General features: G+C 42.8%; 1 protein-coding gene across 1 annotated transcript in view; it reads right to left on the bottom strand.

Annotated features, from left to right (window-relative positions):
- The window catches only part of LOC124553398 (collagenase-like), a 114,707-nt gene that overhangs the window by 8,759 nt on the left and 82,945 nt on the right, over positions 1–23,003 (bottom strand). The window contains exon 4 of the mRNA XM_047127264.1: positions 10,513–10,649. Within this exon, the coding sequence (XP_046983220.1) occupies positions 10,513–10,649 (137 nt within the window). The remainder of the gene's footprint in view (positions 1–10,512; positions 10,650–23,003) is intronic.

Here is a 23,003-nt window from a genome sequence, read left to right as displayed (position 1 = left end):
TAATCCCCGCAACAGCCGATAGGTAGCGTTCAGTGTAAAAAAGAAAAATGGCGATGGTCGAAAGTCACACACATGTGCAGTGCAGCTTCAAGGAGATAGAACCTTTTCATCGTGACGTAGCAAATAAGAGGTGAGTATTCATTTCACACAAAACAATTAATGATGTTTGTTGGATGTGATTGACATGCAAATACAAGAAAGTTCTGCATAATATGTAGTATTTGTGCAATTTTGTTTTAGGAAAACATGAGTTCTTCACGCCGTCTTTGCGTGAACCATCCAGATGAGTTCTGCTACATTTGTGGTGAATACGTTCTTCAAAAGAACAGGAAGAATATCACTCCTTTTGTGAAGGAAGCGTATCTGGCATATTTCGGAATTAAACTTGGAGATCAAGACAAGGCGTGGGCACCCCATAAAGTTTGTAAATGCTGTGTGGAGTGCTTACAGCAGTGGACAAAATGAAAAAGGAAAAGCTTAAACTTCGGAGTGCCTATGGTATGGCGAGAGCAGAAGAACCATACAGATGATTGCTATTTTTGCATTGTTAATGTGAAAGGTTTTAATAGGTTCAAAAAACGAAAGTGGGAATATCCCGATTTGGAGTCAGCAAGAAGACCGGTGGTGCACAGCAACGATGTTCCTGTACCAACCTTCACAACATTACCCACGCTAACATCATCAGATGACGATGTGAACGGCGAGGAATGTACAAGTAGTGGTTCGGAATACGAAGGACGTGAGACACAACCCCAGCAGTTCGACCAGAAGGAGCTCAGTGACTTGATACGAGAACTCAATCTTTCAAAGCAAGCATCAGAACTCTTAGCATCCAGGCTTAAGGAAAAGAACTGTCTTCATCCAAGTGTTAAAATAACAGCTTACCGGACGAGAGAAGAAAACCTTCTTCCATACTTCAACCAAGAAGAGGTTATAGTGTATTGCAGCAATATACCTGGACTTTTACTTGAATTGGGGCTGCCGGAATATAGACCAGAGGACTGGCGTCTCTTCATAGACAGTTCCACTAGAAGTTTAAAATGTGTTCTCCTACACAACGGCAATCGTTACGCATCTATTCCAATTGCCCACTCAACAAAACTTTGTGAAGCATATGCTAACATCAAGATGGTTCTGCAGAAAATTCAGTATATGCAGCACCAGTGGTTGATTTGTGTTGATTTGAAAATGGCGAACTTCTTGCTTGGACAACAAAGTGGATACACAAAGCACCCATGTTTTATCTGCATGTGGGATAGTAGGGCAAAGCACGAACATTGGAAGCAGAAAACATGGCCTCCAAGGGAACATATGGCTGTTGGTGAAGCAAACATCATTAATGAACCTCTGGTTAGTAGGGACAAGATTGTTCTTCCACCATTACATATTAAGTTAGGACTAATGAAGCAATTCACCAAAGCTTTAGACAGAAATGGTAATTGCTTCACATACATCTGCAATACGTTCCCTGGACTCAGTAGTGAAAAACTTAAGGCAGGAATATTTGATCGTCCTCAAATTCGCAGGCTCATCAACGATACCAATTTTACAAGTGTCATGACTGTCACTGAAGCATCGACCTGGAACAGTTTTGTCGCTGTTGTAAAATGTTTTTTGGGCAATCATAAAGCTCCCAATTACGAGGAACTGGTCAAAAACATGCTCACTAACTTTCAAAACTTAGGAGCTAACATGAGCATAAAATTGCACTTCCTTCACAGCCACTTGGATCGATTTCCTCGTAATCTAGGTGATTTCAGTGAGGAACAAGGAGAGCGGTTCCATCAAGATATGAAAGGAATAGAGGAAAGATATAAAGGAAGATGGGACAGGCATATGATGGCAGATTATTGCTGGAATCTGCAACGTGACTGTTCTGAAGAGACCTATAAAAGGAAAGCGTGCAGGAAGCGGTTCGTCATGGACGGAAAATGATATAGAGAAACTTTTCAATTATGTTTTATACGTGGACAAATGCCTATCAGGTTTTCATAGAAGCTATTTATAAAGATTATTTTCTTTTTTCATTGTAGTTTGTAGCGCTCGAGTTCAGTATTAGCAATTTTTTCTAATTTTTTGAATAAATCATGCATTATCTCAAAAACTAGAGCCAAACTGCATAAATGGTTGCTATATTCGTCCTCAGCACCACTAACCCATCCTAAAGCCACTCAAATATCCTTGGCAAGAAAATGAGTGTTGACCAGTGTAGTACATGCACCATGTGTGTGTCTGACTAGCAGTCATCCCTCGCCAGATGACACTGCTATCGCCTGCATGGATCAGTATCAATAGTAAGAAGGTGCTCATGATGTTCTGGCTGATTGGTGTATGTTGGTAATACGTAGTTGCTAAAGACGAATTTTGCTTTATATATTATTCCACTATCTCAGAGAAACGCAAAATGCTATCAATTGCTGATTTATGCCCTCAGTTGCTTACGGCCACCAACACATGTCTGCACTGGTAAAAACGATCGGAGATAGATCAGCGGCCTGCACTTGGTGTACAACACAAAAGAGTTTTAACAAATTATTTTCCAAATCCATGCCACTTGTCAAAAGCCACAACATTAAAAATATCACCAAAATACACCGGCATTGTAAAAAAGGGCATTAATTACGTCATATATTACAATGTTTACTGCAACTATCACGATGTTGTGTTTCACACATGTCTGTCAAATTCGCATCCAAACAATATGATTGTGAGTAGATATGCTGAGGGAGTTCCGGTATGCATTGCATTGTTGCCAGATTACCCTCTCTCCATCCTGTCTCCCCAAAATGACGTCGTGTACTGTAGGCAGGTTCCCCAAGCTTCTCTCTTCACATCGCCAATGACATCGGGCGATTGCCCTACGTACAATCTAGCGAAAAATTAAAAATTTGGCAGGAAAATCAAAATTTCACAAAAATTAAGAAATCCAAAATAGGACATTGTTGTTTTGGTATGGAATTCAAAAATTCAAGATGGCAAACCTAGATGGCGACCTTTGCCTACTGGTCTGGGGTGTATGACATCAGAAACGAAGATTGTGACTGAAGATGGCTGACCTAGGATAATGGAGCAGCTTCATGATGTCAGAATCCGAGGTGATGATTCTAGATGGCTGACTTGGAATACAACATAGTCTGCACTGTTGGCAGATTTTCCGAGTTTTCGCATGATGTCACTCACCTAAGACAAATGATGTCCGTTTCCCTGTTACACTAAAGACGTTTTTCTCCTGCCAGTTTGAGCCTCTGGTTTTAGGACAAAAGACATTGACCTGCAGGGTCACCTTCCTTCCACCTGAATCACAAGAGAGAAACGGCATTTCTTCCCCCTTCTCACCCCCTCACCCCCCCCCCCCACCCCCAATTGCAATTCCAAGTTTGTCTGCTATTCACAACTGGGACAAAAGGTGTTTCCACAATCGCTTGAAGCCCATCTGGTAGTCAAAGGATGCCAGCTGAGCCTGTTAGCTACATGTAGATGTTTTCAACCAGCAGATAGCAGCCAGTCTGAAGCTGAATGCTGACCTACTTTCAGTTCATTTGAAGCAAATTCAATTGAAATTACATTAACACAGCATTGTAAAAATAGGGCATTGTTTACATCATATATCACAATGTTTGCTTCAACTATCATGATGCTATGTTCCACAGACGTCCATCAAATTCGTGTCCAAACAACATCATAATCATTAGGGGATTCAGGCACACTTTGGATTGTTGCCAGATTCCCATTTCCCTATCCTGTCTCCCTAGTATGTTATCATGTACTGTATGTAGGTCCCAACACTCTTCTTCCCACGCCCAGAGATAAAGGCTAATTGACCTATCTACAAAGTGGTAGGAGATTCAAAATATGGGGAAAAATTAAAAATTTTGCAGGAAATTCAAAATTTGTCAGAAAATTCAAAAATCCAAAATAGGCCATTGTCATATTGGTGTGAAATTCAAGATGACGATCCTAGATTTTTTATTTTAAATTCAAACACAGTTCAGAATCAGAGTCCCCTTGCATTGTTGCCAGATTCCCCTTTCCCTATCCTGTCTCCCTGTTATCATGTACTGTATGTAGGTCCCAACACTCTTCTTCCCACACCCAGAGATAAAGGCTAATTGACCTATCTACAAAGTGGTGGGAGATTCAAAATATGGGGAAAAATTAAAAATTTTGCAGGAAATTCAAAATTTGTCAGAAAATTCAAAAATCCAAAATAGGCCATTGTCATGTTGGTGTGAAATTCAAGATGACGATCCTAGATTTTTTTATTTTAAATTCAAACATAGTTCAGAATCAGAGTCCCCTTTAAAAATCTGCCTAGCCCAAATGTCCAAATATGCGACCATAAGTTTGGATTTGTCTACTTGTATTATAACAGGAATGTTTATGACTTTAAAAGGGTGAGCCCCTTCTCTGCAGTCACAAAATTCCCGAGCCCCAGGCTGGTTGGGAAATCGAGTTTATGTCACCACCTGAGGGAAGTGTCTCAGTTGCTGAGTTGTGAGCAACCAATATTCTGCACATTATCAGCCAATCATTGTCAACATAACAAGAGCACCACTCGCTGTAGTGACGCCATTGCTGCCACCAGTTGCCTCACTACAGTAGAGAGAACTGCGTATCTAGCCTCCAAAGCTCCACCCTTTTTTTCTTTTTTGTTATTTCATCCCTCTCATTCCATATGAGCTGTCAGTGGTAGAATATTCTGCTCCTCAGCCAAGATCATTCTGCATAATGTAACAAAAATGGGGCAGAGGGTAATATGAGGACTGGTTTCGTTTTAAATTACGAAGGTTAATGATGGACAGCTAAAAGGATGAAAAATATATACAATTTAAAAAACACAAATACGCAAATACAATGTGGCGATTGTCTTCTATGAAAAAACAGTGGAGCACTACACCTTCACTTAACAACTGGAGGACCTGCACTTTGTGAGAAGTATTGTAGAGGTTGAGAAGTGTGGGGAAGTTATGGAGATGACAGGTAGGAGGTGCAGTGGATAGTGGGAATAGAGGTGGTGGGAAAGACACAGGGTGAAGAGGAGTAGGAGGAGTATATGGCGTGTGGGAAAGGTAGTGGTAAAAGAATAAATGGATAGGGGTAGATAGAGAGGGAAAAGGAGGGAGGCGCCCTGATATGGAGTGAGATAGGTGGGGAAGGATTAAAGCTGGTAGGAGAGATAAATTTCAGGGCAGATCTTACCTTCTGGGGAAGGAGTGAGTTGAAGTTGCATTGAGATGGGGTATAGAGTGTGTGAAGGTGCAGTAGCATACCAGTGTTGAGAGGTGAGACAATGGGGTTATTGGAATCTAGTTTGCAGATAATATAGGAAATGTGGAGGTGTTTGATGTGGGTGACAAGAGGTAGGAACATGATGAGGTAGTGGGGGATCCATGTGGGGGAAGGTAAATAGATATGGAAAGTGAGATGGAATACATTGCATGGCATTAGAGGGTGTGGAGGGACTTTGGTAGGTTGGAGAGCCATGCAACATTTGCATGAAAGAGGATGAGTCAGATCAGGATTTTGTAGGTGTGAAGAATGGTGGGGGTTGTGATCCCTCAGTTCAGCCGGTTAATAGTTTCAGTCTATTGTGGGCTTTCTGTTGAACGATTAGTGGATGATGTTTCCACATTAGTTTCTGAACAAGAGTTAGTCCAAGATATTTTAACATGGTAGTTAACTGCATAGGATGGTTTTAAATTGTAAGATAGAAGTCATAGAAGGTGAGGGTGGTTCATTCTGTAATTATTGCCTCGGTTTTGGAGTGGTTGATCTTGAGGAGTCATTGGTTACAGCTAGAGGTAAACTGATTGAAGTCGATTTGGAGGGACAGCTGGAATTTCTAGAGTGTAGGGTAGCGTGTGCAGAAAGAGGTATTATCAGAATACTAAGAGGACTGGTAAGGATGGTTGGGGTGTATCAGCAGTGTAAAGGAGATAAAAGAGAGAAGAGAGGACAGAGCCTTGGGGCACTCCCGCAATAGGATGGAAGGTATGGAAATTGGTATTGTTAACAGTGACAAAGAATGGATGATTAGATAGGAAGGATGCAATGACATGGGCTTCGTTAATGTGCATATGTCTGGAGTTTTAAAGGGAAACTGGAGTGCCTATAGGGTCATAAGCTTTTTCTAGGTTGAGGGATAAAAACATAGTGGAATTTTCGGTAGTTGAGTTGGTAGGATAAGAGATGGATGAGATGCAGTAGCTTGTCATCAGAGGAGAAATTGGGTAACAAGAAGAATGTGGTTTGTTCAATGTTGATAGATGTGTCAGGAGAGGAAGGATTTGAGGACCTTGCTAAACACTGAGGTGAGACAGATGGGGCAGAAGGGAAAGTATCAGTAGGAGGTTTGTGTGGTTTGAGGAAAAGTAGGATTTTGGATGTTTTCCATTGTTGAGGATAGTAACCTCTGGTGAGGATACTAGTGTAAAGGGCTGCAATGGTGGTCAGAAAGGAGAGGAAGCATTCTTTGAGGTATCTGTAAGTAATGCAGTTGTGACTGGGGGAAGTTTTGCAATTTTTGTGGAACACTTGTTTCATGTTGTATTAGTGCATTTAATTCTGTTTGTGTTGTGTTGTCCAAGTATTCATAGCTGGGGGCCAGAGGTGGGACAGCGGTATTTGTACATTAGTGGATGTTAGGCAAAAGTTTGTCATCGAAATGTGGAGTCATCAGGGATGGAGAAGATGCCAGTCAAATAGGATGGAAAATGATAAGCTCTGCTCAGGTTGTTAGGTAAGGGAAGGTTCCCATAGAGAAGTGGCTAGTGAGGTATGGGGTTATTGCCAGTGAGTGGAGTGAATGCTTTCCAGTACTTTGAAGGCTTAATGGGGAGTGTAGCACTGAGTCTGGAGCATGTCTGGCGCGAGTTCCCACTTTTTTTTTGCATTTAAAGATTTCCTGATATGTCTCAATATTTTATGGTGGTGTGTGAGTGTATACCAATCATGAATCTGAAAAAAGGAGCAGTACATATAATGGGGTTCTCAGAAGAGTGGTTGGGCTTGTAGGAAAGGGTGGCGCAATAAGGATATATGTATGGTATTGGTAGAATTTGAGGGGATAAAGCGTCTGACAAGGTCTGCTGCAGAAAGGATGTAGCATGAGGTATATCATCAGGTCGCTGGAGGATAGGGGGTTGCTTCCGGTCTGTATTTCTATGGATTTCTAATAGACATTCCAGTTGGTGTGGGATTAGTCTTGGATAACTCCCGGATGGAGATTGGGATAGGATGGGTAAGGATGAGGTTGTGTGGAGGATTTGGTGAGAATTAAAAGTAGGTGGTCTCTTCCAGTGAGGTGTCTAATGGGGTTGGGAGGTGCTAGCATGACACTGGTGTTACTTTCAGAACACGTGAGGTGTGGGATGGGAACAATGTCACCTTGCTGGGAATCAGTAAACTGATGACACCACTGTAGTTCTGTGGGTGATCTACTATGGATGATGAGGTCAATGGTAATAATATAGGTGCAAAAGGTACAATCTATGTAGGTGAGGAAGTTTCAGGGGGTTGGGTGATTGGGTTGCATGTAGATGGTGGAGCAGGTAATGGTTAAGATTTGGAAAAAGAGGTTAAGTATACGGTATTTGGTGGGAGTATAATATAACGTTGTTGATGAGCAGAGATGTTCTTGTCGCCAATTGAAACTCCACCTCAGGGTAGGGGAAGGGGTTATCTGTGTGGTGTAGAATGTAGGGAGAGATTCAGATAGTGTGATAAGGTTGGAGGGATATTTCATTAAGGATAGAGGTATGGACGCTATGTTGGGATACGGTATGCATTAAAAGATGTTAATTGATGGGGAGGGAGCGGATGTTGTGGTACAGGATTTTTTAGTGCTGCCTCACCATTATAAAGAACAAGACAGGTTTGTGTAGGTGAGATCTAAGGAGGTTTAGATGAGGATGTCATGGTGGGTGAAGATGAAATGGACATGGTAGTAGGCAGCTTCAGTGTTGAGATGGAAGATGGACTGAGTAGTAAGGAAATTTGTTGGAGGCTGTGACATTGGAATGGGTAGGTGTCTTGAAGGATGATCGTAATTAATTTGATAATAAGCACTGGGAGTTGGGTAGAAGGAACTGTTGGGGCGAGTGGGGATATCAGTTGGATGGATTGGGATGGTGAGCTCAGATCTGGCAGGTTGTGTCTTAGCTTTGCATTTTGCAGAGTAAGTGAGGTGGGAGCCATTGGAGGTGTTACAGGTAGGAGGGGATGCTAGGTTAGGGAACTGTTTAAGAAAATGTGAGGCTTTGCAGTGTGGACAGGAAGGTGAGTTTTTACAGTCTGCAGTAAGGTATTCATTGTAACAGAAGGATTTTTGGCAGGGGTAGGACTGAGGATTGGATTTTGAAGGCTCTACCTTGTAGCAACAGTGATAGATCTGGGCTCCCTCTTTAAGGAGAAGGTCTATGGTGGTGGAAGATTCAGGGAAAATATGGTCAAGATGAGTGGGACCATGTCATTATTGACACATAGGGCTTGTTGGACTTCTAAATCCAGGTGGTTGCTCAGCTCAGTTACGACTTCCTCATCTATGATTTGAAGGTCGTGTTTTGTGATCCCTGTGGTGAGGGTGGGAGAACAGCAGGGAGGTTGAGGTTGTTTAGCACTGGGTGTGGTGGGGAGAGGCTTTGGGACAATAGGTAATGTGAGGAATTTTGGAGAGCAAGGCAGTGTGGAAGTAGGGGTTTAGGGACTTCAGTAAGACAGAGTCTCTTTTTGGGATGATTTGTTGGGTGTGGAGATTGGGTAAGTATTTTTTGATTTAGAAGGAGATGAATTCGGTTTTAAGGAACTTTGGGTGAGGGGTGGAGAGGATGAAGGTGTAGATGGTAGGGGAAGAAGTTGGAGAGGGAGCTGTATCCACATACTGTCTTCAGGTTAAGTTTGTGGTTTTTAAAGTGTGGGAGTGGGAGAGATGTCAGTGGTTTGACATTTTGTAGGTTTCTTAACGGCTGTTGGAGGGAAGGACGGTCGTGGTATGGAGGGTGGCAGGGTATGACGTTGTTGATGGTTACCTGGGGGCTGTTCAGGTCTGGCTTTGGTTGGTGCAGTGAGGCCATGACACATGTGCTGGTGGTGGTGAAGGTGGTTAGCAAGTTGACACTGAAAGAGAAAAGGCAGAGGGATCTGGGGACAGAGAGAGATGCATGTGTAACTGCTGCCATATGACAGGATACGGAAAACACAGAGCAGAGACCACTCAACCTCACCTGCTGCCGAGACAGTGACACAGCACTGAAAGGCTCACAGAGTAACTCACTGTCACTGCTGAGACCAATAGTGAAATGCGCAACAGGACTCCTGTGTAAAGTCTGTGACGACTGACATATAGGAAAGTAGCACTGAGATGACAGAGAATTTTACACATTTTCTTCAGATTGTAGTGGTTGATGGGAAAACGTTAATTGTGTGATAAAATGCTTTGCAAATGCTCACCGAAAGTAGATGTATTTAACTGAAATAAAACAATCATAGCCGGCCGCTGGTGGCCGAGCGGTTCTGGCGCTACAGTCTGGAACCGCGCGACCGCTACGGTCGCAGGTTCGAATCCTGCCTCGGGCATGGATGTATGTGTTGTCCTTAGGTTAGTTAGGTTTAAGTAGTTCTAAGTTCTAGGGGACTTATGACCTCAGCAGTTGAGTCCTATAGTGCTCAGAGCCAGCCAAAAATCATATTATAATCTGTCTTCCATGCTCGAATTTCCACACCTAATCCTTTTTTCTGTCATTGATTAGAGATAGCATATTCAAGTCAAAATTTTTTATAATTAATAATTCTGATTAATTTTCATTATTTCCACAATGTCAGGCAATAAATAATTCTATCGCAACAAAAATTACTTCCCATTGTTTGTATCAACAGAACTATCACTCAGCATAAAATATTTCTCTTTTGTCCTTTTTCTGTCACAATGACATCTGTTGATGGTAACATTTTAATAACGACTGAACATATGAGGGCATTACCAGTCGCTTGTAGCTATATTACATACTACAGCAATAGGTATTCAGTGCATGCAAGCATAGTGTGTGTGTCCGTGTGTGTGTGTGTGTGTGTGTGTGTGTGTGTGTGTGTGTGTGTTTTCTCCTGGCGGAGGTTCGAGTCCTCCCTTCGGCATGGGTGTGTGTGTTTGTCCTTAGGATAATTTAGGTTAAGTAGTGTGTAAGCTTAGGGACTGATGACCTTAGCAGTTAAGTCCCATAAGATTTCACACATATTTGAACATTTTGTGTGTGTGTGTGTGTGTGTGTGTGTGTGTGTGTGTGTGTGTGTGTGTGTGTGAGAGAGAGAGAGAGAGAGAGAGAGAGAGAGAGAGAGACACAGCCTCCAATTGGTAAATACAGTTAATCTGATGAAATAAATTGTCTCAATGTTAATTAACTACAGGTCTTCACTGGAAATAGCATTTACGTTTTCACAACTATCACAGAGCTCTTAAAAGCACAGGAGAAGAACTTGCCAAAGACCAAGTGCTCAGGAGAAACCACAGTTTCTACTCACAGAGCAGCCACCCGTGTGCTCGCCAATGGCACACAGTGTACTTTCAATAACGTTGCCAGTGTCGTAGAACTGCGCGCATACGTTATTGGGAACAACCTTCACCTGGGTCCATTGAAGAAGGTCTGGAGGTGACCGCACTGTAACCAAAAGAAATTCATTATAACAACCCCGTGTGTCATTAAGAACTTGAACATCCAACATAAGATAACTACACACATCAATACAAATTTTGCATAGTACGACCTCTTGCATTGATGCAGGCCTGTATTCGTCGTAGCATACTATCCACAAGTTTATCAAGGCACCGTTGGTCCAGATTGTCCCACTCCTCAACGGCGATTCGGCGTAGATCCCTCAGAGTGGTTGGTGCGTCACGTCGTCCATAAACAACCCTTTTCAATCTATCCCAGGCATGTTCGACAGGGTTCATGTTTGGAGAACATGCTGGCCACTCTAGTTGAGCGACGTCGTTATCCTGAAGGAAGCCATTCACAAGAAGTGCACGATTGGGGCGAGAATTGTCGTCCATGAAGACGAATGCTTCGCCAATTGCTGCCAATATGGTTGCAAAATCGGTTGGAGGATGGCATTCACGTACCGTTCAGTCTCTACGGCGCCTTCCGTGACCACCAGCGGCATATGTCGGCCACACATAACGCCATTCCTATACATAAGGGAACCTCCACCTTGCTGCACTCGCTGGACAGTGTGTCTAAGGCGTTCAGCCTGACTGGGTTGCCTCCAAACACGTCTCTGACGATTGTCTGATCGAAGGCACATGCGACACTCATCGGTGAACATAACGTGATGCCAATCCTGAGCGGTTCATTCGGCATGCTGTTTTGCCCATCTGTACCGCGCTGCATGGTGTCTTGGTTGCAAAGATGGACCTCGCTATGGACTTGAAGTTGCTCATCATGCAGCCTATTGTGCACAGTTTGAGGCGTAGCCCGAGGTCCTGTGGCTGCACGGAAAGCATTATTCAACATGGTGGTGTTGCTGTCAGGGTTCCTCCGAGCCATAATCTGTGAGTAGCGGTCATCCACTGCAGTAGGAGCCCTTCGGCGGCCTGAGCGAGGCATGTCATCGACACTTCCTAACTCTATGTGTCTCCTCCAGGACCAAACAACGTCTCTTCGGTTCAGAATGAGATTTTCACTCTGCAGCGGAGTGTGCGCTGATATGAAACTTCCTGGCAGATTAAAACTGTGTGCCGGACCGAGACTCTAACTCGGGAACTTTGCCTTTCGTGGGCAAGTGCTCTACCAACTTCCCGAGTTCGAGTCTCGGTCCGGCGCACAGTTTTAATCTGCCATGACGTTTCATCTCTTCGGTTCACTCTGAGATGCCTGGACACTTCCCTTGTTGAGAGCCCCTCCTGGCACAAAGTAACAATGCTGATGCGATCGAATCGCGGTATTGACCGTCCATGCATGGTTGAACTACAAACAATACGTTCTGTGTACCTCCTTCCTGGTGGAATGACTGGAACAGATCGACAGTCGGTGCCCCTCCGTCTAATAGGCGCTGCCCATGCATGGTTGTTTACACTTTTGGGTGGATTTAGTGTCATCTCTGCGCAGTCAAAGGGACTGTGTCTATGATACAATTATCCACAGTCAACATTTATTTTCAAGAGTTCTGGGAATCGAGGTGATGCAGAACTTTTTTTGATATTTGTATTTATACCCCAAGAGGTGCTTCATTCTGTGGTTATAACTGGTAATTTCTGAAACATAAAGACATGTGATCCAGGATCAGGGTTGACTTGGAAGGGGGCCACTGAATTAAAGAGCAGAGCGTGTGGGCTTTGCTAGCTGCTGTTGCAGAATGTGAAACATCGATATCTTATCGTCTAATGCCACCACTGTCCATAAAGAATAACACTGACACAGTAAAGCACAACTTCCTAGTATGCGAGAATATGTTTATATTTATTTATGGGTCACCCAACGAGGAAAGTAGTAGAAAAAGGTCATAGTCTTTAAATAAAAATCAAGTCTATCATTAACGGAATTTTATTTATTCTTGGGTTCCACAAAATTTAATCAAAACAAATAATATCAACTGAGCGAATAATCAAGTTAGCAAGAGAGTGAGAATAACAATATGTGAGGAACACTATGGAAGCAGTACCACATGGAGTCTAAAGCACCAAGATACCACAAGAAACAACAAATTTACTGTTACCAGTCGCTGCTTATTTGTATCCACGACGCATTTCGGAAGTTTAAACCTCCATCATCAGCTTTGTTTAAGAAATATGACAGTATACATGTGATGTGTTAGGACAGCCGAGCGGTTCTAGGCGCTACAGTCTGGAACCGCGCGACCGCTATGGTCACAGGTTCGAATCCTGCCTCGGGCATGGATGTGTGTGATGTCCTTAGGTTAGTTAGGTTTAAGTAGTTCTAAGTTATAGGGGACTGATGACCTCAGAAGTTAAGTTCCATAGTGCTCAGAGCCATTTGAACCATTTTTGTTAGGACAGTGAAAGGAACCTGTGACCACTGGAGACAGTGCCCGAAGTTCCTCCAGACATCGTAACACAACACACACATATGTCATACTAACAAATGTAAATCCATCTGACGATGGAGGTTTAAACCTTTGAAACGCGTCTTGGAGATAAATAAACAGTGACTAGTAATAGTAATCTGTTTTATTTGATGTCAGCAATAGTAACGGTAAAGCCCAATCTAAAATGTTCACAGTGAGATACATTTGTCCGTGCAGCTCGCTGATGTAAAATTAAAGAAAACATATACAAATTGGAATTAAGTCAGCTATTCAGTTTGCACACCCAAAAAGTATGGGTAGTGAAGTACTCAGACTGTGGTTTGCGCTACTGTGGACTGTGAATACTTTCCTCTGCTCAAAGTTCGAAGAGTGCACCTACAGCGACAGATGGGCATCCATCGGCTCTCACCTCCTCCAGCTGCATCTCCGTCAAATCTCCAATCCCAAACAGTTAATTCCTTCTTCCAAGCTTCTAACCTTTCGAAACCCCAGGGTGGACGAGATGACTCCATTCATGACAGACGAGAAACATCATAAAATTTACGGATAGTCAGGTAAAGGACAGAAAACTTTCCCCTCTTTGTATACACAATCCAAAATTTTACCGTTATGAGTTTGGCGCTGGACAAGCAGTGTTACTTGCACTAGGTGGCACGAGGCAATCTCACTAGGTAAACCAAATTTTTAGAGCGACAACAGATGCGAGACTTCCGCATTAGTCGACTGGCAGTATGGTGTCCAAGCCTTTGAAGTGAGCACACAATCGCAAAAGTGCCGTGCTCGATGTATCTCCAGGGGGTGGTAAGGTGGACGCAGTATAAAGTGCCCAGCACCCAGACATTGTTGTTGTTGCGGTCTTCAGTCCTGAGACTGGTTTGATGCAGCTCTCCATGCTACTCTATCCTGTGCAAGCTTCTTCGTCACCCAGTACCTACAGCACCCTACATCCTTCTGAATCTGCTTAGTGTATTCATCTCTTGGTCTCCCTCTACGATTTTTTCCCTCCACGCTGCCCTCCAGTACTAAATTGGTGATCCCTTGATGCCTCAGAACATGTCCTACCAACCGATCCCTTCTTCTGGTCAAGTTGTGCCACAAATTCCTCTTCTCCGCAATTCTATTCAATACCTCCTTATGTGATCTACCCATCTAATCTTCAGCAGTCTTCTGTAGCACCACATTTCGAAAGCTTCTATTCTATTCTTGTTCAAACTATTTATCGTCCATGTTTCACTTCCATACATGGCTACACTCCATACAAATACTTTTAGAAACGACTTCCTGACACTTAAATCTATACTCAATGTTAACAAATTTCTCTTCTTCAGAAACGCTTTCCTTGCCATTGCCAGTCTACATTTTATATCCTCTCTACTTCGACCATCATCAGTTATTTTGCTCCCCAAATAGAAAAACTCCTTTACTACTTTAAGTGTCTCATTTCCTAATCTAATTCCCTCAGCATCTGCCGACTTAATTCGACTACATTCCATGATCCTCGTTTTGCTTTTGTTGATGTTCATCTTATACCCTCCTTCCAAGATACTGTCCATTCCGTTCAACTGCTCTCCCAAGTCCTTTGCTATCTCTGACAGAATTACAATGTCATCGGCGAACCTCAAAGTTTTTATTTCTTCTCCATGGATTTTAATACCTACTCCGAATTTTTCTTTTGTTTCCTTTACTGCTTGCTCAATATACAGATTGAATAACACCGGGGAGAGGCTACAACCCTGTCTCACTCCCATCCCAACCCCTGCTTCCCTTTCATGCCCATCGACTCTTATAACTGCCATCTGGTTTCTGTACAAATTGTAAATAGCCTTTCGCTTCCTGTTTTTTTACCCCTACCACCTTCAGAATTTGAAAGACAGTATTCCAGTCAACATTGTCAAAAGCTTTCTCTAAGTCTACAAATACTAGAAACGTAGGTTTGCCTTTCCTTAATCTTTCTTCTAAGATAAGGGGTAAGGTCAGTATTGCCTCACGTGTTCCAACATTTCTACGGAATCCAAACTGATATTCCCCGAGTTCGGCTTCTACCAGTTTTTCCATTCATCTGTAAAGAATTCGCGTTAGTATTTTGCAGGTGTGACTTATTAAAGCAGGACATAGCTTTGACTTATACCAAGGGTTGCCTCGCCCCCATGGAGGCGTGGTTAACTTAATGAGATCTGTCGACTGCGCTCTGCTGACAAAGGACACCCTAGGCCCACCTCAGGAACAAGGAGGTTCAAATGGCTCAAATGTTTCAAATGGCTCTGAGCACTATGGCACTTAACTGCTGTGGTCATCAGTCCCCTAGAACTTAGAACTACTTAAACCTAAATAATCTAAGGACATCACACACATCCATGCCCGAGGCAGGATTCGAACCTGCGACCGTAGCGGTCGCGTGGTTCCAGACTGTAGCGCCTAGAACAGCTCGGCCACCCTGACCGGCTGCAACAAGAAGTTCGCTAAGTTTTTTCTCCCAGCACACAGGCTCAATGCCCACAAAAGTAGTGGTCATATAAATGGGCTGATATTCTTCAGTAAATGTCTACATGGTCATGCAAGGAGCACATTATGCAATCACAGTAATCTGTTGCTAATAACAAGAGACATCACAGAGTTACGAAAGACAATATGCAGTTGTTTCTTTTGGGCAACTTCTTGTATCCCACTCAAGAATTTTCGATTACACGCTAATTACATATGAAGTAAAGAGGAGACACACCTTTAGTTCCATTGTTCAACTTAGATAAAGCTTATCCGTGTCATGTGTTGTGCAGAATACTAAGTTGTATACATCTGTGAATGAAATTTACTGTGTTCTCAGTTGATTATTGATAAGAAATGAACTGGCTCATGCTCAGCTGTAATGGAAGAATCTGAACAAACATATTTCACTAACAAACCTAACAGTGATTGCTAGTAACTAAAAATGTTATGATTATAACTTTTGCAGTTTATTACTCAGAAATTCTTACATTCTGTGTACCTTGTAACTGATGCTATGTAAAACGTCAAAAAAGTGTTGCATCACCCAAGCTCCCAGAACTCTTGAAGATAACCACTGACTGTGGATATTGTATCAAAGACACAGTCCCTTTGACCCGAGATATCACTAAACCCATCCAAAAGTGGAAACAACCATGCATGAGTAGCGTCTATTAAGACGGAGGGGTTCCGACTGCCGATCAGTTCCAATCATTCCACTAAGAAGGGGTACATGGTTCGTATTGTCTGCAGTTCAACCATGCCTAGAAGGGCCAATACTGCGGTTTGATCACGTCCGCATTGTTACTTTGCACCAGGAAGGGCTCTCAACGAAGGAAGTGTCCAACTGCCTCGCAGTGAACCAAAGTGATGATGTTCAGACATGGAGGAGATACAGAGAGACAGGAAGTGTCGATGACATGCCTCGCTCAGGCCGCTCAAGGGTTACTGCTCCAGTGGGTGACCGCTACCTACAGATTATGGCTCGGACGAACCCTGACAGCAACGCCACCATGTTGATGATGCTTTTCGTGCAGCCACATGACGTCCAGTTGCGACGCAAACTGCGTGCGCAATAGGCGGCATGATGCGCAACATCACTCGTGACGTCCATGGCGAGGTCCATCTTTGCAACCACGACACCATGCAGCGCGGTACAGATGGGCCCAACAACATGCCGAATGGACTGCTCAGGATTAGCATCACATTCTCTTCACCGATGAGTGTTGCATATGCCTTCAACCAGACAATGGTCGGAGACGTGTTTGGTGGCAACCCGGTCAGGCTGAACGCGTTAGACACACTGTTCAGCGTGTGCAGCAAGGTGGAGGTTCCCTGCTGTTTTGGGGTGGCATTGTGTGGGGGCCGGCGCACGCCGCTGGTGGTCATGGAAGGTGCTGTAACGGCTGTATGATACGTGAGTGCCATCCTCCGACTGATAGTGTAACCATATCGGCAGCATATGGGCGAGGCATTCGTCTTCATGGGCGATAACTCGCGACCCCATCGTGCACATTATCCTTCAGGATAATGACATCGCTCAACTAGAGTGGCCAGCAAGTTCTCCAGACATGAACCCTATCGAACATGCCTAGGATAGATTATGGATGACGTGACCCACCAACCGCTCTGAGGGATATACAGCTAATCGCCGTTGAGGAGTGGGACAATCTGGACCATAAGTGCCTTGATGAACTTGTGGATAGTATGCCACGAAGAATACAGGCATCAATGCAAGAGGACATGCTACTGGGTATTAGAGATACCGGTGTGTAGAGCAGTCTGGACCACCACGTCTGAAGGTCTCTCTGTATGGTGGTACAACATGCAATGTGTGGATTTCATGAGCAATAAAAAGGGCGGAAATGATGTTTATGTCGATCTCTATTCCAATTTTCTGTACAGATTCCGAATGTCTCGGAACCGAGGTGATGCAAAACTTTTTTGATGTCTGTATTTTTTACTAGTGGCGACGGAATTTTTGGGACATTGTTATCAGTCGATGTTCCTGGAGCTTCCTCCAAATCACATAACTCTTGTTCAGCACTACTCGTACTTGACTTTTCATTTTGTAAATTTGCTCGGACGAACAATTTTAAGAAAAGTTATGAATCATAGAAAGTTAAACAACCGACCTTCTTTCCACCTGCCTCTATTTCCTTGGACTCTTGAGTTCTGTCTCTAAGTAGCATGGAATCGATTCTGAGCATCAACAGATGGTTGCTCCTCGTCTTTTCGCCTTTTTCAATAGTAATGGACAGTGTCTTGAAAGGAGAATGTAAGATGAACATAAACAAAATCAAAACGAGGATAATGGAATGTAGTCGAATTAAGTCGGGTGATGCTGAGGGAATTAGATTAGGAAATGAGACACTTAAAGTAGTAAAGCAGTTTTGCTATTTGGGGAGCAAAATAACTGATGATGGTCGAAGTAGAGAGGATATAAAATGTAGACTGGCAATGGCAAGGAAAGGCATTTCTGAAGAAGAGAAATTTGTTAACATCGAGTATAGATTTAAGTGTCAGGACGTCGTTTCTGAAAGTATTTGTATGGAGTAAGAATTAGCAGCTTTCACTTAGTGAGTCCTAGGCCGAAATCCAGTCTGCTTTTGGGTGGCACTTCCTTAACTCTTGTGCAGAAACGTGTGCAGTACAGTGCGGCATCTATTTTCAGCGAGCTACCATAGGAATTGGAGTGTAGCCATGTATGGAAGTGAAACATGTACGATAAATAGTTTGGACAAGAAGACAATAGGAGCTCTTGAAATGCGGTGCTACAGAAGAATGCTGAAGATTAAATGGGTAGATCACGTAACTAATGAAGAGGTATTGAATAGAATAGGGGAGGAGTTTGTGGCACAACTTGACAAGAAGAAGGGGCCGGTTGGTAGGGCATGTTCTGAGGCATCAAGGGATCACAAATTTAGCATTGGAGGGCAGCGTGGAGGGTAAAAATCGTAGAGGGAGACCAAGAAATGAATACACTAAGCAGATTAAGAAGGATGTAGGTTGTAGTAAGTACTGGGAGATGAAGAAGCTTGCACAGGATAGAGTAGCATGGAGATCTGTATCAAACCAGTCTCAGGACTGAAGAGCACAACAACAACAACAATGGTATGTGAAGCATTAGCACGTGCTGTGTCAAAAATTTCTTTAAATTTGTGAACAAAATTTGTATTATTTTCATTTATGAATGTTCCACAACCTTTCAACATGTTTTTGCATTTACCTCTGTTATTGATACAAATCTTGTTAATTTTACTGTTCAGTTTCTCAGCTCCTAAGTAAGACCCCATACTTTTTCCCAATATATCATCACTTCCCATGCGGTTAGTGTGGCACTTTCCTAGAATGTTAATATACACACGTGCAAACTGTAAAAGAAGAATGTTTAACAATTGTTTGACATGTGGCAGTGTGCTTCCAATTATTTCATGAAAGTAATACCTGACTAAATAATATTTTTTTTCTCTACACGAATAGAACTGGAAGGCAACGTCGTTGTTGTGACTGTTGCCTTCCCACGAAACTGAGGGACTGCTGAACTGGTCAGGATTTAGGGGTACATACGAACAGCAGGGTTCGGTTCGCTCAGCTCTCTCTACGCACCCGTCGTGTCATTCAGCCAGTGCAGCCCGTGACATGAGAACGCATTCAGTCAAACATGATACAGCAGACATATCTGCTTACAGTGGGTAATGAATGAATTTGCTACGAAGAACATTTTGTGAAATCGATGGATTTATTTTTATGGATTTGCCCATTTTGAACCTGTTCTGTTTATTCTACAAAGCCGAAATTTCATAAACGTCATTTTTACACCAAAAGGATCCTGATTGGGAAATAACCAATGAAGAAATTACTTCAAGAGGATGTGAAACAGGAGCCACCGTAATGTGTAAATACACAATAGAAATCGTACTCAAGGAAGGAATGCAAGAGGTACTGGCCGACACAAACGCAAGTAATTTTTTACAGTATTTTCACAGGTGTAGCAAAGTGAACTTGTCGGTGCACTTACAGTCGGCATCCAGTCCCCAGCCGCTGACGAAAGCTCGTTGTCCCTCGAAGGTATCGTGTAGGTCAGAAAAAGAAGGTAACTCCACCAGACTGATGGAACCTTGAGAACAAAATGTTACAAATCACACTAGCAATGCATTAACTATGGATTCTCTAAATGAAGAAAGTGGTATCTATGTAATGATACAGAGCGATATACTTACTACGCTTTTATAATTTGCATTTCGTCTTGACAAGATGTCCTAACCAGTAATACTGTGAGGTAGTAATGCGAGGTTGATTCGATAAATCTGGTAAAAAAAAGCAAGAAAAAATGTTTCTTAAACAACTCACCTTAATTCCCGACGTGGTCGCCTTTGAGGGATATACGCCTGGTCTAGGGATGCTTCAGGTTATTCATCCCAGCGGAAAAATAGGTTCTGTTAAACGCCGTAAAATACTCGTTGCCTTTCTCATTTGTTGAAAATTTCTTCCCACCAAGCCAGAGTTTCAAGTTATGGAACAGGAAGAAGTCACTTGGGGCTGGTGGATAGTGTGGATGAGGAACCATTTCAAAGGTCAAATCATGCCCTTTCGCCATAGTTATAGCTGATGTGTGGGATGGTGCATTATCCTGCTGGAAGATCACTTTTTTTGTGTGCAAACCTTGGTCCGTTTTCGCCGGCCGGTGTGGCCGAGCGCTTCTAGGCGCTTCAGTCTGGAACCGCGTGACCGCTACGGTCGCAGGTTCGAATCCTGCCTCGGGCATGGATGTGTGTGACGTCCTTAGGTTATTTAGGTTTAAGTAGTTCTAAGTTCTAGGGGACTGATGACCTCAGATGTTAAGTCCCATAGTGCTCAGAGCCATTTGAACCATTTTTGGTCCGTTTTAGGCAGCTCAAGATTCAAACGATCCCACAATGAAGCACAACAGGGCCCAGATATGGTTCTGCCTTTTTTCAAGTAAGGATTATTCTTCAAGAATCCCAAAAATCAGTGGACATCACTTTACCAGCTGACAAAATGGTCTTTGCCTTCTTCGGTGCTCTATCACCAGCGCTCGTCCGTTGTTTTTACTACTATTTTGACTCTGGTGTGTAACATGGATCCAGTTTTCATTAACAGTCGCAAATCGGCACTAAATATCTTGCCCATTGCGTTTAAATATCACCAGACATTGTGTTGAATTGGTGTGCTGGATGTGCCTTTGGTCGATTGTCAGGAAACGTGGCACCTATCTCGCACAAATCGTAGCCAGTACTCTGAGCAGGATGTTATGCACTTGTTCACTTGAGATGCCTTCATGCTCAGTAATCTCACGAATTTCTATTAGGTGATCTTGCATTACCATACCATGGATTTTGACAGTGGTTTCCTTTGTGGTGACCTTAAATGGGCAGCCAGAGCTTGCTTCGTTTCCGCTGTTTGCCCGACTACATTTAAATTCATTAATCCAAAACTAATGGTTTTCTTTGTCCCGAAACCTGGCAGAAAATCCAAAGAGATTCTGGTCGTATGTGAAGCATATTAGCGGCAAGAAACCATCAATGCCTTCTCTGTGCGATAGCAATGGAGATACTATCGAAGACAGTGCTGCCAAAGCAGAGTTACTAAACACAGCCTTCCGAAATGCCTTCACAAAAGAAGACGAAGTAAATATTCCAGAATTCGAATCGAGAACAGCTGCCAACATGGATAACGTAGAAGTAAATATCCTCGGAGTAGTGAAGCAACTTAAATCACATAATAAAAGCAAGTCTTCTGGTCCAGACTGTATACCAATTAGGTTCCTTTCGGAGTATGTTGATGCATTAGCTCCATACTTAACAATCATATACAACTGTTCGCTCGACGAAAGATCGGTACCCAAAGACTGGAAAGTTGCACAGGTCACACCAATATTCAAGAAAGGTACTGAAGTAATCCACTAAATTACAGGTCCATATCGTTAACATCGATATGTACCAGGATTTTAGAACATATATTGTGTTCGAACATTATGAATTACCTCGAAGAAAGCTGTCTATTGACACACAGTCAACATGGGTTTAGAAAACATCGTTCCTGTGAAACAAAACTATCTCTTTATTCACATGAAGTGTTGAGTGCTATTGACAAGGGATTTCAGATCGGTTCCGTATTTCTGGATTTCCGGAAGGCTTTTGACACTGTACCACACAAGCTCGTAGTGAAATTGCGTAGTTATGGAATATCGTCTCAGTTATGTGACTGCGTTTGTGATTTCCTATCAGAGAGGTCATGGTTCGTATTAACTGACGGAAAGTCATCGAGTAAAACAGAATGATTTCTGGCGTTCCCCTAGGTAGTGTAATAGGGACTTTGCTGTTCCTTATCTATATAAACGATTTGGGAGACAATCTGAGCAGCCGTCTTTCGTTGTTTGCAGATGACGCTGTCGTTTATCGACTAATAAAGTCATCAGAAGATCAAAACAAACTCCAAAACGATTTAGAAAAAATGTCTCAATGGTGCGAAAAGTGGCAGTTGACCCTAAATAACGAAAACTGTGAGGTCATCCACATGAGTGCTAAAAGGAACTCGTTAAACTTCGGTCACGTGTTAATCTAAAAGCCAAAAATTCAACTAAATACCTAGGTATTACAATTACGGACAACTTAAATTGGAAGGAACACATAGAAAATGCTGTGGGGAAGGCTAAACAAAGACTTCGTTTTATTGGCAGGTCACTTAGAAAATGTGACAGATCTACTAAGGAGACTCCCTGCACTACGCTTGTCCGTCCTCTTTTAGAATACTGCTGCGCGGTGTGGGATCCTTACCAGGTAGGACTGACGGAGTACATCGAAAAAGTTCAAAGAAAGGCAGCACGTTTTGTATTAACGCGAAATGTGGGAGAGAGTGCCACAGAAATGATACAGGATTTGGGCTGGGCATCATTAAAAGAAAGGAGTTTCTCGTTGCGACGGAATCTTCTCACGAAATTTCGATCACAAACTTTCTCCTCCGAATGCGAAAATATTTTGTTGACCTACATAGAGAGAAACGATCACTAGGATAAAATAAGGGAAATCAGAGCTCGTACGGAAAGGTATAGGTGTTCATATTTTCCGTGCGCTATACGAGATTGGAATAATAGAGAATTGTGAAGGTGTTTCGATGAACCCTCTGCCAGGCACTTAAATGTGATTTCCAGAGTATTCATGTCGATGTAGATGTAGATGACTGTCCATCAGTGATGGTGCGGAATCAGTGTGCACTTCATCAAGTTCTATTTTAATTGGAGAGGCAGTCCAATCCATCAAATGAAAATGTTTAATACCAGCACAAAACTCAGTTTTCTTCATTTTCAATCGCAGTCGAGACACTAGCTCAGATGGCTGTTAACAATGAACTGTAAACTGTACATTGTTGAAATTCTTTATACACTGCTGGCCACCGTAAATGCAACACCCTGAAGGAAGCATCCGAATCAAGTGAAATTTACACCATGTGTTTGCAGCGATGAGATA

This window comes from Schistocerca americana, chromosome 11 (genome assembly GCF_021461395.2).
Source record: "Schistocerca americana isolate TAMUIC-IGC-003095 chromosome 11, iqSchAmer2.1, whole genome shotgun sequence".
In the NCBI taxonomy this organism is placed as follows: domain Eukaryota; kingdom Metazoa; phylum Arthropoda; class Insecta; order Orthoptera; family Acrididae; genus Schistocerca; species Schistocerca americana.
This window is presented reverse-complemented; position numbering and strand designations above follow the sequence as displayed.